At 44.3% G+C, this 19,078-nt stretch overlaps 1 protein-coding gene across 1 annotated transcript in view; it reads left to right on the top strand.

Moving 5' to 3' along the window:
* The first annotated feature begins 10,567 nt into the window (after positions 1–10,567).
* Positions 10,568–19,078, top strand: part of YTHDF2 (YTH N6-methyladenosine RNA binding protein F2) — a 28,368-nt gene continuing 19,857 nt past the window's right edge. Inside the window, exons 1-4 of the mRNA XM_079777203.1 lie at positions 10,568–12,300; positions 12,802–12,826; positions 13,395–13,474; positions 16,867–18,453. Of these exons, the coding sequence (XP_079633329.1) occupies positions 12,274–12,300; positions 12,802–12,826; positions 13,395–13,474; positions 16,867–18,453 (1,719 nt within the window). The 5' untranslated portion in view covers positions 10,568–12,273. The remainder of the gene's footprint in view (positions 12,301–12,801; positions 12,827–13,394; positions 13,475–16,866; positions 18,454–19,078) is intronic.

The following is a 19,078-nucleotide window of genomic DNA, read 5'->3' as shown; positions in this document are numbered from 1 at the left end:
ACACACCCATGAAATCAGTTTCCAGATCAAGAAAAAAAATTTACCAGCACCTCACCCAGCCAGGGTAACCACTATACCATAGCTCTAAAACCATAGCTTTTTACCTGTTTTTGAACTCTTGGGACTGGCTTTTTGCCCACTCAACATTATATTGTGAGATTCACCCATAATGTGTAAAAACTGTAGTTGGTTCCTCCTCATTGCTGTGTAGAAACTGTTACTATGCCACAGCTGATCCATTCTAATGATGGGCACTTGGGCAGTTTCCAGTTAGGGGCTGCTATAAATAATGCCTCTGAACATTCTTGCATGTCTTTTGATGAACATTTATATATGCATTTATGCCTATACATTTTCAAAAGTTAAGGCAATTCCCATGAAAAAATACAAGATACAGTTTTAAAAAATAGAAGATCTGATAACACTGGTTCACATTTCCTCATAGCAACACTTGACTGGAACTGAGGCCTACCTTAGGTGGGGCATAGCTTCTTTACAGATCCTGTCGCTTCGTATTAGGTATTACAAACCTAGACCTACTTATTTTGGTAGCTTTATTATTTTTTTATTTAATAATCTGTTAGTACACTGTTCCCTAGATAACTGCAAAGCTTATTTTCTCACTTCAAGTCTGTTCATGTTACCTTAGAGAAGACTTCCCTGACAATCCACACTATAAAAAATGGCAACCTTTCTCCACACTAAGCTTCCTATTTTCCTTTACCCCGCTTTATTTATTTTTCTCCATTTTACATATCACCTGACATACATTTATTTTTCTCTCCCCCAACTAGAATGCAAGTTCCATGAGAGCAGAGACCTTTCTTAGCTCTTAGTCACTACTGTTTCTACAGCCTCTGGAACAGTGCCTGGCATGTAGTAGAGCTTGATAGATACTTGATACAATCTATCCTATCTAATAAAGAGGGAATATGCTAATTGACCCTCATGCCATCGCAAAGATGGCGGCACCCACAGCCAATAAGGAGGGACTATGCTAATTGACTGTCATGCCCTCAAGGATGTTGGAGCCCACAGAGTCCAGCCTTGCTGCGTGCCTGTCTCTGGAGTCCCCCAGTCCCCTCAGCCCCCCAGGGCCGGCCCGAGGCTTGCGCTGCTGGCAGTGGCAGCAACAGAGGTGTGATGGGGCATCGCCTTCCCCTGATCGCCGGATCACCTCCTGCCCCTGAGGGCTCCCGGACTGTGAGAGGGGGTAGGCCGGGCTGAGGGACCCCCCCTCCAATGCATGAATTTTCATGCACCAGGCCTCTAGTGTGTGTGTGTGTGTGTGTGTGTGTGTGTGTGTGTGTGTGTGTGTTTATACTAGAGGCCTGGTGCACAAAATTCGTGCATGGGGGTGTGTGTCCCTCAGCCCAGCCTGCACCCTCTCCAATCTGGGACCCCTCGAGGGATGTCCGACTGCCCGTTTAGGCCCGATCCCGGGCCTAAACGGGCAGTCGGACATCCCTCTCACAATCCAGGACTGCTGGCTCGCAAATGCTCGCCTGCCTGCCTTCCTGATTGACCCTAACCGCTTCTGCCTGCCAGCCTGATCACCCCTTAACCATTCCCCTGCCAGCCTGATTGATACCTAACTGCTCCCCTGCCAGCCTGATTGCCCCTAACTGCCCTCCCCTGCAGGCCTGGTCCCCCCTAACTGCCCTCCCCTGCAGGCATGGCCCCCCCAAACTGCCCTTCCCTGCAGGCCCAGTCGCCCCCAACTTCCCTCCTTTGCCGGCCTGGTCACCTCTTACTACCCTCCCCTGCAGGCTTGATCGCCCCAACTGCCCTCCCTTGCAGGCCTGGTCCCTCCCAACTGCCCTCCCCTGCTGGTCTGATTGCCCACAACTGCCCTCCCTTGCAGGCCTGGCCCCTCCCAACTGCCCTCCCCTGCTGGCCATCTTGTGGCGGCCATCTTGTGTCCACATGGGGGCAGCCATCTTTGACCACATGGGGGCAGCCATCTTGTGTGTTGGAGTGATGGTCAGTTTGCATATTACTCTTTTATTAGATAGGATGGGGGCCGGCTGGTTTGCCCTGAAGGGTGTCCTGGATCAGGGTGGGGGTTCCCTTGGGGCATGGGGTGGCCTGGGCGAGGGGCCTGTGGTAGTTTGCAGGCTGGCCATGCCCCATGGTGACCCAAGCAGAGGCCCTGGTATCTGGGGTTTATTTATCTTCTATAACTGAAACTTTGTAGCCTTGAGCGGAGGCCAGAGCAGGCCAGGAAGCTTGGCTTCCTCCATCGCTGGGGAAACCCAAGCCTCCTGCTCGCTCCGTGGCCGCAGCCATCTTGGTTGGGTTAATTTGCATACTTACTCCTGATTGGCTGGTGGGCGTGGCTTGTGGGCATAGCAGAGGTATGGTCAATTTGCATGTTTCTCTTTTATTAGTGTAGATATGCCTAATATGCTAAGTGTCTGACTGTTAGACCAGTCGCTATGACATGCACTGACCACCAGGGGCAGACGCTCCGACTGGTAGGTTAGCTTGCAGCTGGGATCTGGCCGATCGGGACTGGGTGAGATGGGCCAGACATGCCCTGGAGCCTTCCTGTGGTCCCTCCCCAGCCCAATTGTGCACCAGTGGGATCCCTTAGCCTGGCCTGAGCCCTCTCGCAATCTGGGACCTTCGGGGGATGTCAGAGAGCCGGTTTCAGCCTGATCCCTGCAGGCCAGGCTGAGGGACCCCACTGGTGCACAAATCTGAGCACTGGGCCTCTAGTAGTCATAATAATAACCAATACTTATTGAAGGGAAACTATGTACCAAACAAGCATTGTTCTAAGCACTTTACATATGTTAAACCGTTTGATCCTCACAACAGTCCTATGTGGTGGATTATTTACTTCATTTTACATTGCGGAAACTAACATATTTATCTTCTACTCTATTTTTTAATTTTTTTTTAATTTTTAATATATTTTTATTTATTTCAGAGAGGAAAGGAGAGGGAAGGATAGATAGAAACATCAATGATGAGAGAGAATCATTGACCAGCTGCCTCCTGCATGCTCTCTACTGGGGATCGAGCCTGCAACCCGGGCATTTGCCCTTGACTGGAATCGAACCCAGGACCCTTCAGTCCGCAGGCTGATGCTCTATCCACTGAGCCAAACCAGCTAGGGCTCTCTTCTATTCTAAACAACATACATTTGAAGGATAGGGTACCCATCAAATTAATGAAATAGTTTTAAAATGAACTAAAGATGCTTAATATCTAAAAGGAACCCTTTAACAAATCACTTTATAATGATGATGTTTTATTTGATAACATGTTCAGTTGCTCCTTAAATTGTTATGTTTTTTTACATTCAACTTTTAGTATATTAAAATTTTTAGTTTTTGGACCGGGCCTAGATCATGATGTAATTTAGTTGGGATTTCAGAGAGCTGGGGCAGTGGAAGCTGATATGATTTTCTATCTGATGGGCAGCAAATCCCACTCACCATCTCTCAAGAGTGCTGGAGAGGCGTACTGGAGCTTGGGAAAGTCCACTTACCTGATGAAGGATTTTAGAACCCAGCTCATCTGTCCACCTGTCACAGGAAGTACTGACTTGTTAATGGCCTTGTTTGAGATGATGCTGATGTCAGTGTCACTGGTTAGAACTCCTTCATTTCTTTGCTAAGCCCAATCCCATGTGCCAGTTTTATACAGGGAACCTACTCCTGCCAGTTTTATACAAGGAACCTACTCCATAGAACATTGATAGTATTATAAAGTCTTTGCCAACGGAACAAAAAGAAAATATTCTCCAGCTCCAGAGACAAAAATTAAAGTACTATGCCTCAGAAATGCTAAGTTAATTCCTTCATTGACTGAGACATTCTGATTAGCCTTTTTGATCAAATTGGACATGTCCTCTCATATTCTTAATTATTTAAGTTCTTTGTAGCTACCACCCAAGGACCAAAAGAATTTATCAGTGAAAATTGCCACAGATAGTTTGGATGCATTGGTTTAACTATTTTTTTCTTGGCACAGATGAATATGGAACCAGTCCTTCCAGGGACTCCTTAGCTTCACTTCCCCTTGGCGCTATTTCCAGAAATCTTGTTTATGCTTCATTTTTCTCTCCAGTCTATTGTCTTAGATTGAGATTATAATGTAAACTGTTCCTTAGCACAGTGCTATGTGGACTTTTAGACTCCATGTATCAATAAAAGAGACCCCCACACACACCAAAGTCTTAGTAACCAACATGAGGTTCCCAAGATTATATATACATTTAAAAATATTTTTATTGATTTCAGAGAGGAAGGGAGAGGGAAAGAGAGATAGAAACATCAATGATGAGAATTATCAATTGGCAATTGGCCACCTCCTGTATACCTCCTACTGGGAATCGAGTCGGCAACCTGGGCATGTGGCTTGACTGGGAATCAAACTCTGACCTCCTGGTTCACAGGTCAATGCTCAACCACTGAGCCACATCAGCTGGACCCAAGATCATATTTTACCAAATATGGATATATTTTTAAAATATATATATTTTTATTGATTTCAGAGAGGAAGGGAGAGGGAGAGAGATATAGAAGCATCAATGGCCCTAACCGGTTTGGCTCAGTGGATAGAGCGTCGGCCTGCGGACTCAAGGGTCCCAGGTTCGATTCCAGTCAAGGGCATGTACCTTGGTTGTGGGCATATCCCCAGTAGCGGGTGTGCAGGAGGCAGCTGATTGATGTTTCTCTCTCATCCATGTTTCTAACTCTCTATCCCTCTCCCTTCCTCTCTGTAAAAAATCAATATATATACATACATATACATATACATATACATATATATATATATATATATATATATATATATATATATATAAAAGAAGCATCAATGATGAGAGAGAATCATTGATCAGCTGCCTCCTGCATTCCCTCTATTGGGAATTAAGTCTACAACCTGGCACATGCCCTAGACAGAAATCAAACCCGGGATCCTTCAGTCCACAGGCCGACACTCCATCCACTGAGCCAAACCAGCTATGGCCGTGGTCGGCAAACTGCGGCTCGCGAGCCACATGAGGCTCTTTGGCCCCTTGAGTGTGGCTCTTCCACAAAACACCACGGCCTGGGAGAGTCTATTTTGAAGAAGTGGCGTTAGAAGAAGTTTAAGTTTAAAAAATTTGGCTCTCAAAAGAAATTTCAATCGTTGTAACTGTTGATATTTGGCTCTGTTGACTAATGAGTTTGCCGACCACTGAGCTAGGGCAATGTGGATATATTTTTTAATAGCCAACTGTTATTAGCATCATTTGAAAAGAAAGGGCATTTTTACCTCAAAAAGGTAGGAGAGAAATAATCTCAGAATAAAGAATAGTCCTCTATTTTGAATAAATTTAGATTTATGAAAAACTCATTACATTATCATTACTTTTCTCACTTCCTGGAGGACTGCTAAGCATTTCTGCTTTAGCCCTGGCTAGCGTGGCTCAGTTTGTTGGGCATCGCTGTGCACTGAAAGGTTGCTGGTTCAATCCCTGTCAAAGGCACATGGCCGGGTTTCGGGCTCAGTCCTCTGTAGGGGGCCTGCAGGAGGCAGCCGATATTTCTCCACAATGAAGTTTCTCTCTCTCTCTAAAAATCAATTTTTAAAAATCTTAAAAATTCTAGTCTCACCTCTAGACTCTGAGTTGAATCTTCAAGGTTCCTTAACTGCTGGCTCTTTCTTGATTCTTATTCTTTTTTGCCCTTGATGTCTCTAACATCTGTTCTTGGATATATACAGCTGTGAATTCCTAGTGTCTTAAGGCCACCTAGCCCAGCTGTCTTTTTTCCTGAAGCCTGGTCTCAGGTTGCTCTTTTCACACCTCCATTTAGTAATTCACAAAACATACCTGCACTTAAAGACAACCATCAACTTATCTTGGGATTTCCACATTGCCCTCCCCCCCACACACACTTTTATTGAATGTATTGGGTGACTGGTAAACAAAATTATACAGCACACTGCCTTTTAACATTCGATTAAGCTAGTTATGTCTGCACAGTTAACTTTAAAAAAATATTTCTATTGATTTCAGAGAGAAAAGGAGAAGGAAAGAGAAACATCAATGATGAGAGAGAATCATTGATTGGTTGCCTCCTACATGCCCCTCACTGGGGATCAAGTCTGAAATCCAGGCATGTGCCCTGATCGGGAATTGAATCGTGGCCCGTTCATAGGTCAATGATCAACCACTGTGCAATGCAGGCTGGGCTGCACATTTGATTTTAACACTAATGGCCCCACCAGGTTTTCATTAGTAAAATGGAGATTGATTTTACTAGGGAGAATTTTGAAAATAAGTGAGATAAATTAATTCAACAAACATTTACTTAGCATTGGATTATAGTGATTAATAACAAAAATGTTCTTTGTCCTATAAGCAGTCATAGTTTTATTGGAGAGGCAATATGTAACCTAGTTGGTTGTCTTAAGCTGGTGTCCATGGGATGGATGGCCTTGGGGCAGGGGATGCTTAATAAGATCGTAAGCAAACATTTAGGTGTATATGCATTTTTCTGAGAAGATCCATTACTCTCATTAGATTTTCAACTGAGTCCAAGACTTCCAAAAGAAAAAGAAATACTGATGGAAACAGATACATTTAAAAAATATTTTTTATTGATTTTTAGAGCGAGAAGGAAAGAGAGAAACATTCATGTGAGAGCAAATCGATTGACTGCCTTCTGCATGCCCCCTACCGGGGATCAAGCCAGAAACCTAGGCAGGAGTTCTAATAGGGTCTTGAACCGGCCACCTTTTGTTGCAAGGGACCACACCCAACCAAATAAGCCACACTGGCCAGGTCAATAGATAAATTTAATATACCAAAATAAATTACTATAAGGTCAATATCATGGGTGAACAAAGAATAGAGCACCTCCTTTCTGGATGAAATAAACCTTCACTGATCACAGTCTTAAAAGAAAGATAGAAGTTGGGTGGGGGAGATGGCAAGGACATTTGAGGCAGAAAGAACTGCATGTGCGAAATCATGGGTTCCAGAAAAAAAAAAAAAGGGTAGTATTTGGGAAAAAAATTCAGTGTGCCTGGAGCACAAAGTACACAGTGAAAAATATACAGGGCCAGAGAGTGGCAAGCTTTGTGCACTGTGGACTAGAGAGAGCCAGGAGAAATCTTTAAAGTAAGTTTTTACACTGTCAGTTGTGTGATGTATATAAGTATTTCTCAAAGAAGGTCTCTTCTACTCCTGTCATACTAAGAGGGTGATGGGTAATAAGATCTGCTGTTCCTTAAGACTACTAGTATGTAAAATCTGTCCTCCTATTCCACTTCTTTTCTCTCTCTTATTCTCACTGCCCCCTTTATATATCCAGAAAGAGCTCTTTGGCTTCCACCCTCCAGAAGTCTAAAATGGCAAAACTAGAAGGAAACTTAGAAGTTATTTTGGTCTAACTTTCTTACTTCACAAAGTCTTGGAGATGGCCTGAGTGAGGAAATCATTTACTCTCTCTGTTCCCCTCACATCTCTCTGGTCTGGTGCTGGGCCTTTTCTTCTCTTCCTCTTCTGAGGAAATCTATCACGGACTCCTTTGGCTTCAACTAACATCACTATCCCCAAATCTCCATGATTTGTATTCTAAGCCCTGTTTTTCTCTCTATGCTCCAAACTCTTTGTCTACAGAACATTTCTATCTGATGTTTTATCTTCTCCTGAAGCCCAGAGCAGCCAAAGATAAATTTATAATCTTTCTCCACCCCTACAAATCTCCTCCAGTATTCCCTCTGACATTAGAAACTGAAACCTCATCCACCCAATTACTCAAATCAAATCAGGTGCCATCAGGCCGGCTGGGGTGGCTCAATTGTTTAAGCATTGTCTTGTGCCAGGTCAATTCCCGGTCAGGGCACGTACCTGGGTTTGATCACAAACAACACCTATGTTTTTTTCTCTTTCCCTCCTCTCTCTAAGCATGTCCTCAGGTGAAAATAAGATATCATCCTTGATACCTGCTCCTCCTTTAATGCCCTCCCTCAAATCCAATCAATCACCAATACCTCTAATTTTACCTCCTAAAATGCCCATTTCTCACTGTCTTCACTGCCATTATATTATACCATATCTTTTTTTTTTTTTTTGCTCCTATTCCAACTCCCAGCTTCAAAAATCCCTCCTATCTAATAAAAGGGCAATATGCAAATGAACCATCACTCAGTCACAATATGGTGGCACCCAGTCCTCTCAGGCCCGCTGGAGTCCCCCAGTCCCGGGTGGGCGGCCACTGACAGCGGGCAGCATGAGCAGCCTGGCAGAATGCTTGCTTCGTCACCGCAGCGACGAGGCAAGTGTTCTGCGCCCGGCCGCGGATGGGCCTCTGGGCCGTGGGTGCAGAGCAGCCAGGCCCCGCAGAGAGCTACTGGTGCATGGATTAATGTGCAGGGCTACTAGTTTAATATATTGTCCATGGATAGAGGACGTATCAGTTATTAAACTGATAAGAACAGATACTACACTTGATTTTAGCCAAAAGGCCGAGAAGCGATATACCATATCTTTTTAAAAACATAGTTTTATTGATTTCAGAGAGGAAAGGAGAGGGAGAGAGAGATAGAGATAGAAACATCAATGATGAAAGAGAATCATTGATCAGGCTACCTCCTGCACGCCCCCTACTAGGGATAGAGCCGCAACCCTTGGCATGTGCCCTTGGCCAGAATTGAACCCGGGACCTTCCAGTCCGCAGGCTGCCGCTCTATTCACTGAGCAAAACCAGCTAGGGCTGTACCATACCTTTTGCCTGGACTTACTGCAATACTCTTCTAATTCCTAATCTTCTCTTTTCTCCCTAAATCTATTTCCCACACTGCAATCAGAATTAAAAAGAGTTAACATCATCTTAAAACATAAACCTGAGTCCTAACTGGTTTGGCTCAGGGGATAGAGCATCAGCCTGCGGACTGAAGGGTCCCAGGTTCGATTCCAGTCAAGGGCATGTACCTTGGTTGCGGGCACATCCCCAGTAGGAGGTGTGCAGGAGGCAGCTGATCGATGTTTCTCTCTCATCAATGTTTCTAACTCTCTATCCCTCTCCTTCTTCTCTGTAAAAAATCAACAAAATATATTAAAAAAAAACACACACACAACAAAACATAAACCTGAGAATGCTTTGCTATTAATCTTTTACCAGCTGATCATTTGTAGCTAACATCTTAAGTTCCTATATTTCTCCTTTCTGCCCGATTCTCCAGTTTACCTGGTGCCACCCTCTCTCTCATTATGTGCCAGTCATTCTGGCCTTCTTTCAGTTCCTCACCCGCGCCAAGCACTTTCCCTGCTTGGGGCCTTTGCACTATTGTTCCCCCACTCCCTTCTCTCATTGTCTGGTCAATTTCTGGTTGTCCTTCAGGCTTTAGCTGAAGCTCACCACCTCAGGGAAAACTTCCTTTGTCCCCCCACATCCCCCAGGCCAGGTTCCTCTGTGCTTTCTCATTGCACTTTGCGCAACTTCAACTGAATAACTATTTGCTTACAGTCGGTTTCCCTGACTAGTCTAGACGCTTCAAGGGAAAGTGAACTCTTAAGTCGTTCTCTCCAGCACATTGCCTGGCCCTCAATAAATACTGGTTGAAAGAGGGATTGAATGCTTTATCTACCCAGTTGCAGAGCTGCAACTGGAACACAGACCCATGACTAGTACAGTTTTGTTTTCTCAAACCATGAGGGGTCTGTCACATAAAATGATACCCCTCACTCCCGACTTCCTCTCCCTCTTCCCAGGAATTAAATACATTAGTCTTGTGTGTTCTGTTCAAGGGCCTATCAAAACCAATCTGGTGAACTAAAATCCAGTACATTATAGATTCCTATAATTCCATGAAGGCCTGGTAGTGAAGATTTCCTCATTTGATAAAGGGGATAATATCTCCTTAAAAGGCTGGTTGTGAATCAACCAGGTTGTGAATCTCTAAACCTTTAGAGATTCCCCTTCTCTCCAAGAATATTTGCATTTTAACTGGGAACTCCCAGATGATAGTAAGTAATCCCAAAGGAACTAATAATTTCAGGCACCACGAAGATATCATTACTGGGAGGAGGGAATCTTCACTACCATGCCTTAATGGAATTATAGGAATCTACAATGTACTAGCTTGCTTTAATGTCTTTTTTTTTTTAATGTTATCTTCACAACCAGCCTTTTAAGGAGATATTATCCCCTTTATCAAATGAGGAAATCTCTGAAAGGTTTAGTAATTTACCAGATGTTGCATATCTGGTCGGGAAACCAGTATCTAGTCCCTCCCCCTCCCAGGTTTGACTCCCGGTCAATCTTCCTTTTACTATGCTGATTTCAAGGGTAAGTGTAGGCAACTGCTTACAGTTTATATACATAAATCTGGGCCACGGGGTTAACTGGCTGAGTAGCTTTAAAAGAGGGTTACTAGGTTTCTTTTATTCCCTTGATGGGATCTATGGCTCTGCAACTTGACATTTTATTGTCTTTTCCAGAAGTCCATCACATGTGGTATCTGCCCTTATTTATCCCAACCATAAATGCGATTACAGGCAGAAAAAAAATGAATTGAGCACTGGGAGCATAATTATGATGCAAAATCCAATATGTCATGTTATCATTTATTTTACTACTGAGTCCACCAAAGCCTCCTGTATCCAGGGTGTGAATGGTATCAGGTTGACACTTAATAGTGCATTATTTATCTGTTTACTACTATTTGCAATACCAAAAGCTATTGGGCTATCCTAGGATCAAATATCCCTGCATGAGTTGGGTTTTGCCTCTGATTAAAAATGCTTTTGCCCATCCTTTGATCACCTCTGGATTCTGATTCTTGAATACAGGACTTCTCTTGGGGGCAGACTGACACTGTTATGTTCTTCTTGGTGTCAGATACACCTATTTAATAGCTTTGTGACTTTGAACACGTTTACTTAACTTCTCTGCCTCCCCCCCCTCCGCCCCTCATTGTAAAATGGAGAGACTGAGTTATTTTGAAGATGCTGAAAGCCTTTATTAAGGCTTTGAAAACACTTAACAAAACCTAACACAGAGCAGGTATTCAAGTAGCATTAATTTCCCTTCTTCCTCAGATAGATAAGGACATTTTCTTTTTTAAATGGATTTTAGAGAGAGAGGACGGCAGGGAGAGGGGGCGGGGAGAGGTCCGTGGTTCCACTTATCCATGCACTCACCAGTAGACCCCTGCAGGAGCCTGCCCACCCAATGGAACCAGCAACAGCCCCGGCTCAGCGGGACGACGCTCCAACCAATGGAGCTACAGGGCCAGGGCAGGACATTTCCTTTTGAAGTCCCTAGGCTTAATAGACCCTAATAGATTCTCCGGACTCGTTGAAAGTCATAAAAAATTTTGTGTAGATGTGTGAGGTTTGACTTCATTGGAAACAAAGGCCACCGATTACGGGGGCCAGTGACTATCCTAAAAAAATTGTAGATTCTAAAACAAACAAAAAAAAAGTGTCAGTTCTCTTCCCTGCAATGCCAAATGGTGCCTCTCTCTTGCAGGGAACCACATTTCGGTGGATGTTTTTGTTCTAGTTCTCTGGGCACGTTTTCTTTTGCAGTCTGCTGACAGAGGAGGATAACCGGGCCCCTGGGGAGGGGCGCCTTCTGAGGCCGGGCCCCCGGGAAGTTTCCTCGGGGGCTCTGTGACCCTCTTCGGGTTTCTTCCCAGGTGGGGGTGGGGTGCCATCTGCAGCTGGGAAGCGGGTTTATTTTAAGGTCTCTCAGGCTTCAGGGGTCGGTTCCTCACGGAGAGGCAGGCTTTTGCGGGGTTTCTCCAGCTGAAGTTACTCCGTCCAGGTATTAGTTAAAAACCTCGTGGTACGACCCCGTGGTCCCCACCCTCCTAGGCCCCAACCCCGAGGCGGTGGGGGCGGGAAGGCCGCGCGCGCCGCTTCCGCTCCTCCAGCCCGCCAGAGGGCGCTGCGGCCCCGCCTCGCCCTTCCCGAGGCGCTTCGCGCCGGGCCCCTTCCGCGTGGGTGAGTGAATGCGAGAGTCAGCGCCGCGCCGCGCTCGCCGCCCGCCTCCGCCGCTCAGCGCTCTCCCTTGGGCTGCCTGGGGCGGGCGCGCGCGTAGAGCCATAGAGACGGGCGTTGAGCTCTCGGGCTAGAGCGTCGCCGAATCGGAGCCGGAGCCGGAGCCGCGCGCTGTGTCTCCGCTGCGTCCGCCGAGGCCCAGAGTGTCAGGGACAAAAGCCGCTGCCGCGCCGCTTGCTCCCGCCGCTGGGGCTCATCCGCCGCCGCCGACGCTCTGAGGAGAGCCCGCCGCCGCCGCCACCCGCGAGGATCCGAGAGCCATGTCGGCCAGCAGCCTCCTGGAGCAGGTACAGGCCCGGCCCGCATGCCTCGGCCATTGTGTGAGGCGAGAGGGAGCCCGACCAGGCCCGGGCCCTTCGCCCCCGGTCGGGCCGATCTGAGGCGGCGCCTCTCGCGGGCCGGGTTTCGGGCCTCTCCGGCCGGCCGCGCCCTGCGCCTCGCCCTCAGCCCCGCTCTTCCCGCTCCTCCCGGCCCTCGGTGCCCAACGCCGGCGCCGCCTTTCCTCCTCAGCGGGCCTCGTTTTCCTTCCTCGTTCCCTTCCCCTTCCTGGAAGCCGGGGCCCCGGCGCGTCGCCGCCGGCGCGTCCCCCGCTTTTTCTCCGCGGCCCCGCCGGCCTAGCGCTTCCCCCCGCCTCCCGTTTTCCAGCCTTCCCCCCCGCCACCATTCCTGACGCCTACCCCGAGGCCTGCTCCTTTATTCCTTCCTCCGGCCCGGCTGTAACGTGTCTTCTCTTTTCCTTTTCTCCCTCGGATAACTTGCTGCTCGGCGACGTTTCCCTTCGCCCGCAGAGACCCAAAGGTCAAGGAAACAAAGGTGAGCCGAGCCCCGCCGGTGGCCCGGAGCGGGGGCCGCGGAGCGGTGGGGGCGGGGTCTCCGGGAGGCGCCCCGGGGCCCGCAGGTGCCTCACTCCTCGGTGTTGGACCCTCCCGGCGTGTTCGCCCAGCTGGCCAACAGCTTTTCAGCGAACAAGGAGTCATTCACCGAGGGTGGGGGTGGACTCGGTTTTGAAATGTCTCAGGTCCTTCGTTTCCTGTGGGTCTTAGAAGGCCTTTGTTTTTCACCCTCGTGGATCCTACTCTGGAAGTAACTCACATGTGACCCAAGTGGAGGGGGTGCGGGGAGGCGGGAGGGCACGGAGATCCAGAGGAGCCAATAAAATGACCTTTTTGGATCCACTTGCTTTGGGTGGAGGGAGACATTTTTATGGACGAATACTGCCGAGCGTGTTCACTCTCATCCTGGGCTTTTTTTTTTTTTGAAATGCAAACGTGATTTCTCTGTTTTAGTAAGGTTTTTTTTCCTCTGGTTAGGATATATTTGGCTACTTTGGGTGGGAGATTGTATGGCTGAGACGTTCTTAATTTGAATTTTTTCCCCGTAGTACAAAATGGATCTGTACATCAGAAGGATGGATTAAATGATGATGATTTTGAACCTTACTTGAGTCCCCAGGCAAGGCCCGTGAGTAATTAACCATTTACATGCCTGATGAAAGGGTGTATACCATTCTTTCTTTTCCCTATGGACGAGTCTCACTTTCGGGGTGACTTTCTTCCGACTAGTCAGTGTGTTATAAAAAGTTGTTACAAATGTTATAGATTCTTAGGATTTCCATCTCTCTTGTCAGCAAACATTGTATTCTGAGAGTAGTTCTGATGCACTTTACAATGTACTAGCAGTAACACCTGTTTGAGTAATTCTTTCTCTTTACCAAGAATATACAATGTAAAACTTAATCCTTTCTAGTGTTAAACATTCTGAGTTTTCACCCCAAACCCTTTATCTTTTCTGAAAATTGGATTTATATGTGATGGGAAAAACTAATAAAAGTATTAGTCACCTGAAATTTATTCAACGCTGCAGAACTGGGTATTCTCCTCTGCTAACTAGTTAGTGGGATCTTAGATTAGAACTATTTTGCCGTTAGGTTCTAGTTTTTGGAGTTGAGCTGTATCTTTATTTATAGAGAACAACTTTGGATTCTCATATAGGGAGCTTTAGGATTTATAAAATGGAGTTAAAAAAAGGTAAAATACTGTGTAGCACAAATTAAGATAAAAATTATTGAGGTTTTTGTAATTTAACCTATCTTCTAATGTGAAGATTAGTTGCATACAGGTTCATGACCTGTGTATATAGAAACTTCTTTAATGTGGCAGCTCTTATGTATAAATAAATACCTTTTGTCCCAAAGACATAGTTATAAAGTTGTGGCAAATATAGCTTCCAGATTAATAAACCAAAAGGGAATAACTCATCCAAAATACCCTAAAAGAAGAAAAAGCTTATGGAACATTTATATAAATTCTGAACAGATGCTGTGTGATAGATGTAATAGTCTAGAATAACTTGGCATATTAGTGTATGTCCATATTTGGACCTAATTCTTACATAAAACTTTTAGATTCCTTATGTAAAATTTTCTGCATTGTATATATAGAACTCACTTAAGTGATTGGAAAAAAGTTTTTGCAGAAGATAACCAGTTAATCAGGAAAAGTAGAGAAGGAAGTAGAGGAATGAACTATTAATAGATTCTTGCTATTGAAGTAGTTTGCTTACGTAATTATAACAGGGAGAGTGGGAGCATTTGGAAATATAATTCTAGGTAGTTCTTGTGAAACATTGTGTAATTCAGATTTTTGAGTTCAGTGGCATGTGAGAACCTGCTAGTTCAGTTGTAGGCATTTAGCTGTATAATGGCATAACCAGTGGTAGTGAATTTGTTTTTTTCTTTCTCAAGTAAGCTAAAGCTTAAATGTCTTTATGTTAAAAAAACATTGGGGAAAAGGGGAGAATCATAATGTCAACAATAAAAAATAAACTTAAAAAATATGTTGTGAGGAAATAGAAATCTTGTTTGAATAGATCTGAGAGTCTGACAATTGTAGTTTACTTTCAAAAGTAATTCATCTACCTTTTTTATCAGTTTTTCATCACCTTATGTTGGAATAATGCTTCAGGCTTAATCCAGTCACTATAGACTGAATTTTTAATACAATATGGATTTGCTAAAGTATTAACACTATCTTTGAGAAATACTTAATTTTAAGAGAAGTCTATGTGTGGAAAGACAGCTTGATTTTTATTTTATTTTTTAGGGAAAATTTAAATTGGCAGAGAAAAGCACATTTTATCAAACCACATGACTGGAAATGTTTAATCTTCAAGAGATGTGTTTTAGTGGCTAGGGAGTAGTATTCTTACCTTTGGTAATATAAACTTAAGGCTTAAGATAGTGGTAGTCATCCAAATCGCTTAAGAATAAAACTCCATATTATCTCTAGCTTAAATACTCATTTAAGGGATTATTCTGTGAGCTATAGAATTTATAAAAAAAGGGAAAATAGGTTCAGCACAAACTAAAAATCAAGAATGATTGAGGTTTTTGCAATCTGTCTTCTAATGTGAAGACTAGTTGCATATAAGTCTATATTTTTGGTTATTCTTTAGAATAATTCCTTTTTTAAAAGATAATGGACTGTATGGTATCTTTAGAATTATACTCCTGTTTTTATATGTTTTTTACAATTGATTTTTAGAGCAAGAGGAGGGGAGAGAGAGAGAGATATTGGTGAGAGAGAAACGGCATCGATCATCTGCCTCCTGCACACCCCCTTCTGGGGATGGAGCCCACAACTGGGCATGTCCCTGATCGGGAATCGAACAGTGACCTCCTGGTTCATAGTTTGATGTTCAACCACTGTGCCACACAGACTGAGATATACTCCTCTGTTTTTAATGGAAAAGTTTGGTGTGCATTTTAGATTATAGCAATTCATTTTATAGGAGAAGCAGAACAGGTAGCAACATTTTTTCTAGTTCTTTTTCTCTGGAAGCTACTGTACATTTCCTTTCCAGGTTATAATTAAATAGTGACATCTGTTTATGTTCCCAGATGGTTTGCCAAGAGGCTACCACTGTAAATTAGATGTAGTGAACCTTGTTTTTTTAAATATATTTTATTGATTTTTTACAGAGAGGAAGGGAGAGTGATAGAGAGTTAGAAACATCAATGAGAGAGAAACATTGATCAGCTGCCTCCTGCACACCTCCTACTGGGGATGTGCCCGCAACCAAGGTACATGCCCTTGACAGGAATCGAACCTGGGACCCTTGAGTCCGCAGGCCCACTGAGCCAAACTGGCCAGGGCAATCTTGTTTTTATTTTAAAAACACAAATTTATTTGACACATACCAAAATGTCTTTAAATCGTGTATTCTTTTTATACTTTGATAATTGAAAATAGCCTGGCTGGTGTGCCTCAGTGGTTGAGCATTGACCTATGTAACCAGTTCACGGTTTGATTCCTGGTTAGGGCATTGGCCCAGTAGGGAGTGTGGAAGAGGCAGCCGATTGATGATTCTCTCTCATCATTGATGTTTCTTTCTCTCCCTCTCCCTTCCTCTTTGAAATCATGAAAATATATTTTAAAAAAGGAAATAAATTCATGCACCAATATTTTAACAGATTACAGTGCAGGATTTATGAATGCAAAAATCATACCATAAAAATATTTAATAAGATTTAAGAAGTTTTCTTGACACACAGATACTATTGCTCTTTAAATATAGTTGCAGAACCTTGCTTTTTGGTTTATGGCTGAGGAATGGCTACACAGATTTTTGGGAGAGAACTTTTAAATTTCCAATTCTTTTTGTCTTAGTTTACCTATTATAGGATGGTTTTAATAGTTTAATAGTTGTTGAGATGCGACCATCTGAAATGGTCACTCTCCTTTTTTATGGTAATGGATGAAATAGTTGAATTATATGAATAATTGGGAAAGGAAATGTCCTGATTATTTATTTTTGTGTTTAGTTTAGTTGTGTTTTTTTTTCTTCTTCCACAGAATAATGCGTATACTGCCATGTCAGATTCCTACCTACCCAGTTACTACAGTCCCTCCATTGGCTTCTCCTATTCTTTGGGTGAAGCTGCTTGGTCTACTGGGGGTGACACAGCCATGCCCTATCTAACTTCTTACGGACAGCTGAGCAACGGAGAGCCTCACTTCCTACCGGATGCCATGTTTGGACAACCAGGAGCCCTTGGTAGCACTCCGTTTCTTGGTCAGCATGGTTTTAACTTCTTTCCCAGTGGTATTGACTTCTCAGCTTGGGGAAATAACAGTTCTCAGGGACAGTCTACTCAGAGCTCTGGATATAGTAGCAATTATGCTTATGCACCTAGCTCCTTAGGTGGAGCCATGATTGATGGACAGTCCGCTTTTGCCAGTGAGACCCTCAATAAAGCTCCTGGCATGAATACTATAGACCAAGGGATGGCAGCACTGAAGTTGAGTAGCACAGAAGTTGCAAGTAATGTTCCAAAAGTTGTAGGCTCTGCTGTTGGTAGTGGGTCCATTACTAGTAACATTGTGGCTTCTAATAGTTTGCCTCCAGCTACCATTGCTCCTCCAAAACCAGCATCTTGGGCTGATATTGCTAGCAAGCCTGCTAAACAGCAACCTAAGTTGAAGACAAAGAATGGCATTGCAGGGTCAAGTCTTCCACCACCCCCAATAAAGCATAACATGGATATTGGAACTTGGGATAACAAGGGTCCTGTGGCAAAAGCCCCCTCACAGGCTTTGGTTCAGAATATAGGTCAGCAGCCAACCCAGGGGTCTCCCCAGCCTGTTGGTCAACAGGCTAACAATAGCCCACCAGTGGCTCAAGCATCAGTAGGGCAACAGACACAGCCATTGCCCCCACCTCCACCACAGCCTGCCCAGCTCTCAGTCCAACAACAGGCAGCTCAGCCAACCCGCTGGGTAGCACCTCGGAACCGTGGCAGTGGGTTTGGTCATAATGGGGTGGATGGTAATGGAGTAGGACAGTCTCAGGCTGGATCTGGATCTACTCCTTCAGAACCTCACCCAGTGTTGGAGAAGCTACGGTCCATTAATAATTATAACCCTAAGGATTTTGACTGGAATCTGAAACATGGCCGGGTTTTCATCATTAAGAGCTACTCTGAGGACGATATCCACCGTTCCATTAAGTATAATATCTGGTGCAGCACAGAGCATGGTAACAAGAGACTGGATGCTGCTTATCGCTCCATGAACGGGAAAGGCCCCGTTTACTTACTTTTCAGTGTCAACGGCAGTGGACACTTCTGTGGCGTTGCAGAAATGAAATCTGCTGTGGACTATAACACATGTGCAGGTGTGTGGTCCCAGGACAAATGGAAGGGTCGTTTTGATGTCAGGTGGATTTTTGTGAAGGACGTTCCCAATAGCCAGCTGCGACACATTCGCCTAGAGAACAACGAGAATAAACCAGTGACCAACTCCAGGGACACTCAGGAAGTGCCTCTGGAAAAGGCTAAGCAGGTGTTGAAAATCATAGCCAGCTACAAGCACACCACTTCCATTTTTGATGACTTCTCACACTATGAGAAACGCCAAGAGGAAGAAGAAAGTGTTAAAAAGGTAATCCGCTTACAATTCTTAAGACTTTTAGGGAAGGAGAGAAGGAACTAGAAAGAACAGGAGAGGTATTATACTGAATAATAAAAGCTTTAATAAAAGCTCTGGAAATAACACAAGTATCACATAACAGTTCAGTCCTTTATGGGAGTATAATTGGGTCTTAACTACTTGAAACTTAGTGTGAAGGAATGTGGGAATATTAATGGAGGACAGAACTGTGCTTAAGGGAAAACAATGTATAGAAAATGAATTTACACGATGTAGAAAGAGGTGAAGAATGAGCCTGAAAGAAATGCAAAGGGAATGATTGAAGTGATAAAACTATGGAAATTAAAGTTGGAAAAGATTGAGGCTGTAATAAGGCAGAGAAAAAAGTTACAAGTTCTGTAGTAATATGTGGCTTAATGGGTACTGTGGTTTTTTTCCCCCAAGAGTTGGTGTCTCACCAAGCTTTGCCATTTTTCAGCCTGCTTTCTGACAACTGGCAATGTTAAGTGGATGTTTTTTAAAAAATAATATATTTTTATTCATTTAAGAGAGGAAGGGAGAGGGAGCGAGAGATAGAAACATCAATGATGAGAGAGAATCATTGATTGGCTGCCACCTGCACGCCCCACACTAGGGA

The sequence above is a fragment of the Cnephaeus nilssonii genome (assembly GCF_951640355.1).
Source record: "Cnephaeus nilssonii genome assembly, chromosome: 7".
NCBI lineage: Eukaryota > Metazoa > Chordata > Mammalia > Chiroptera > Vespertilionidae > Cnephaeus > Cnephaeus nilssonii.
The sequence above is the reverse complement of the archived record's forward strand: the minus strand, read 5'-3'. Positions and strand labels throughout refer to the sequence as shown.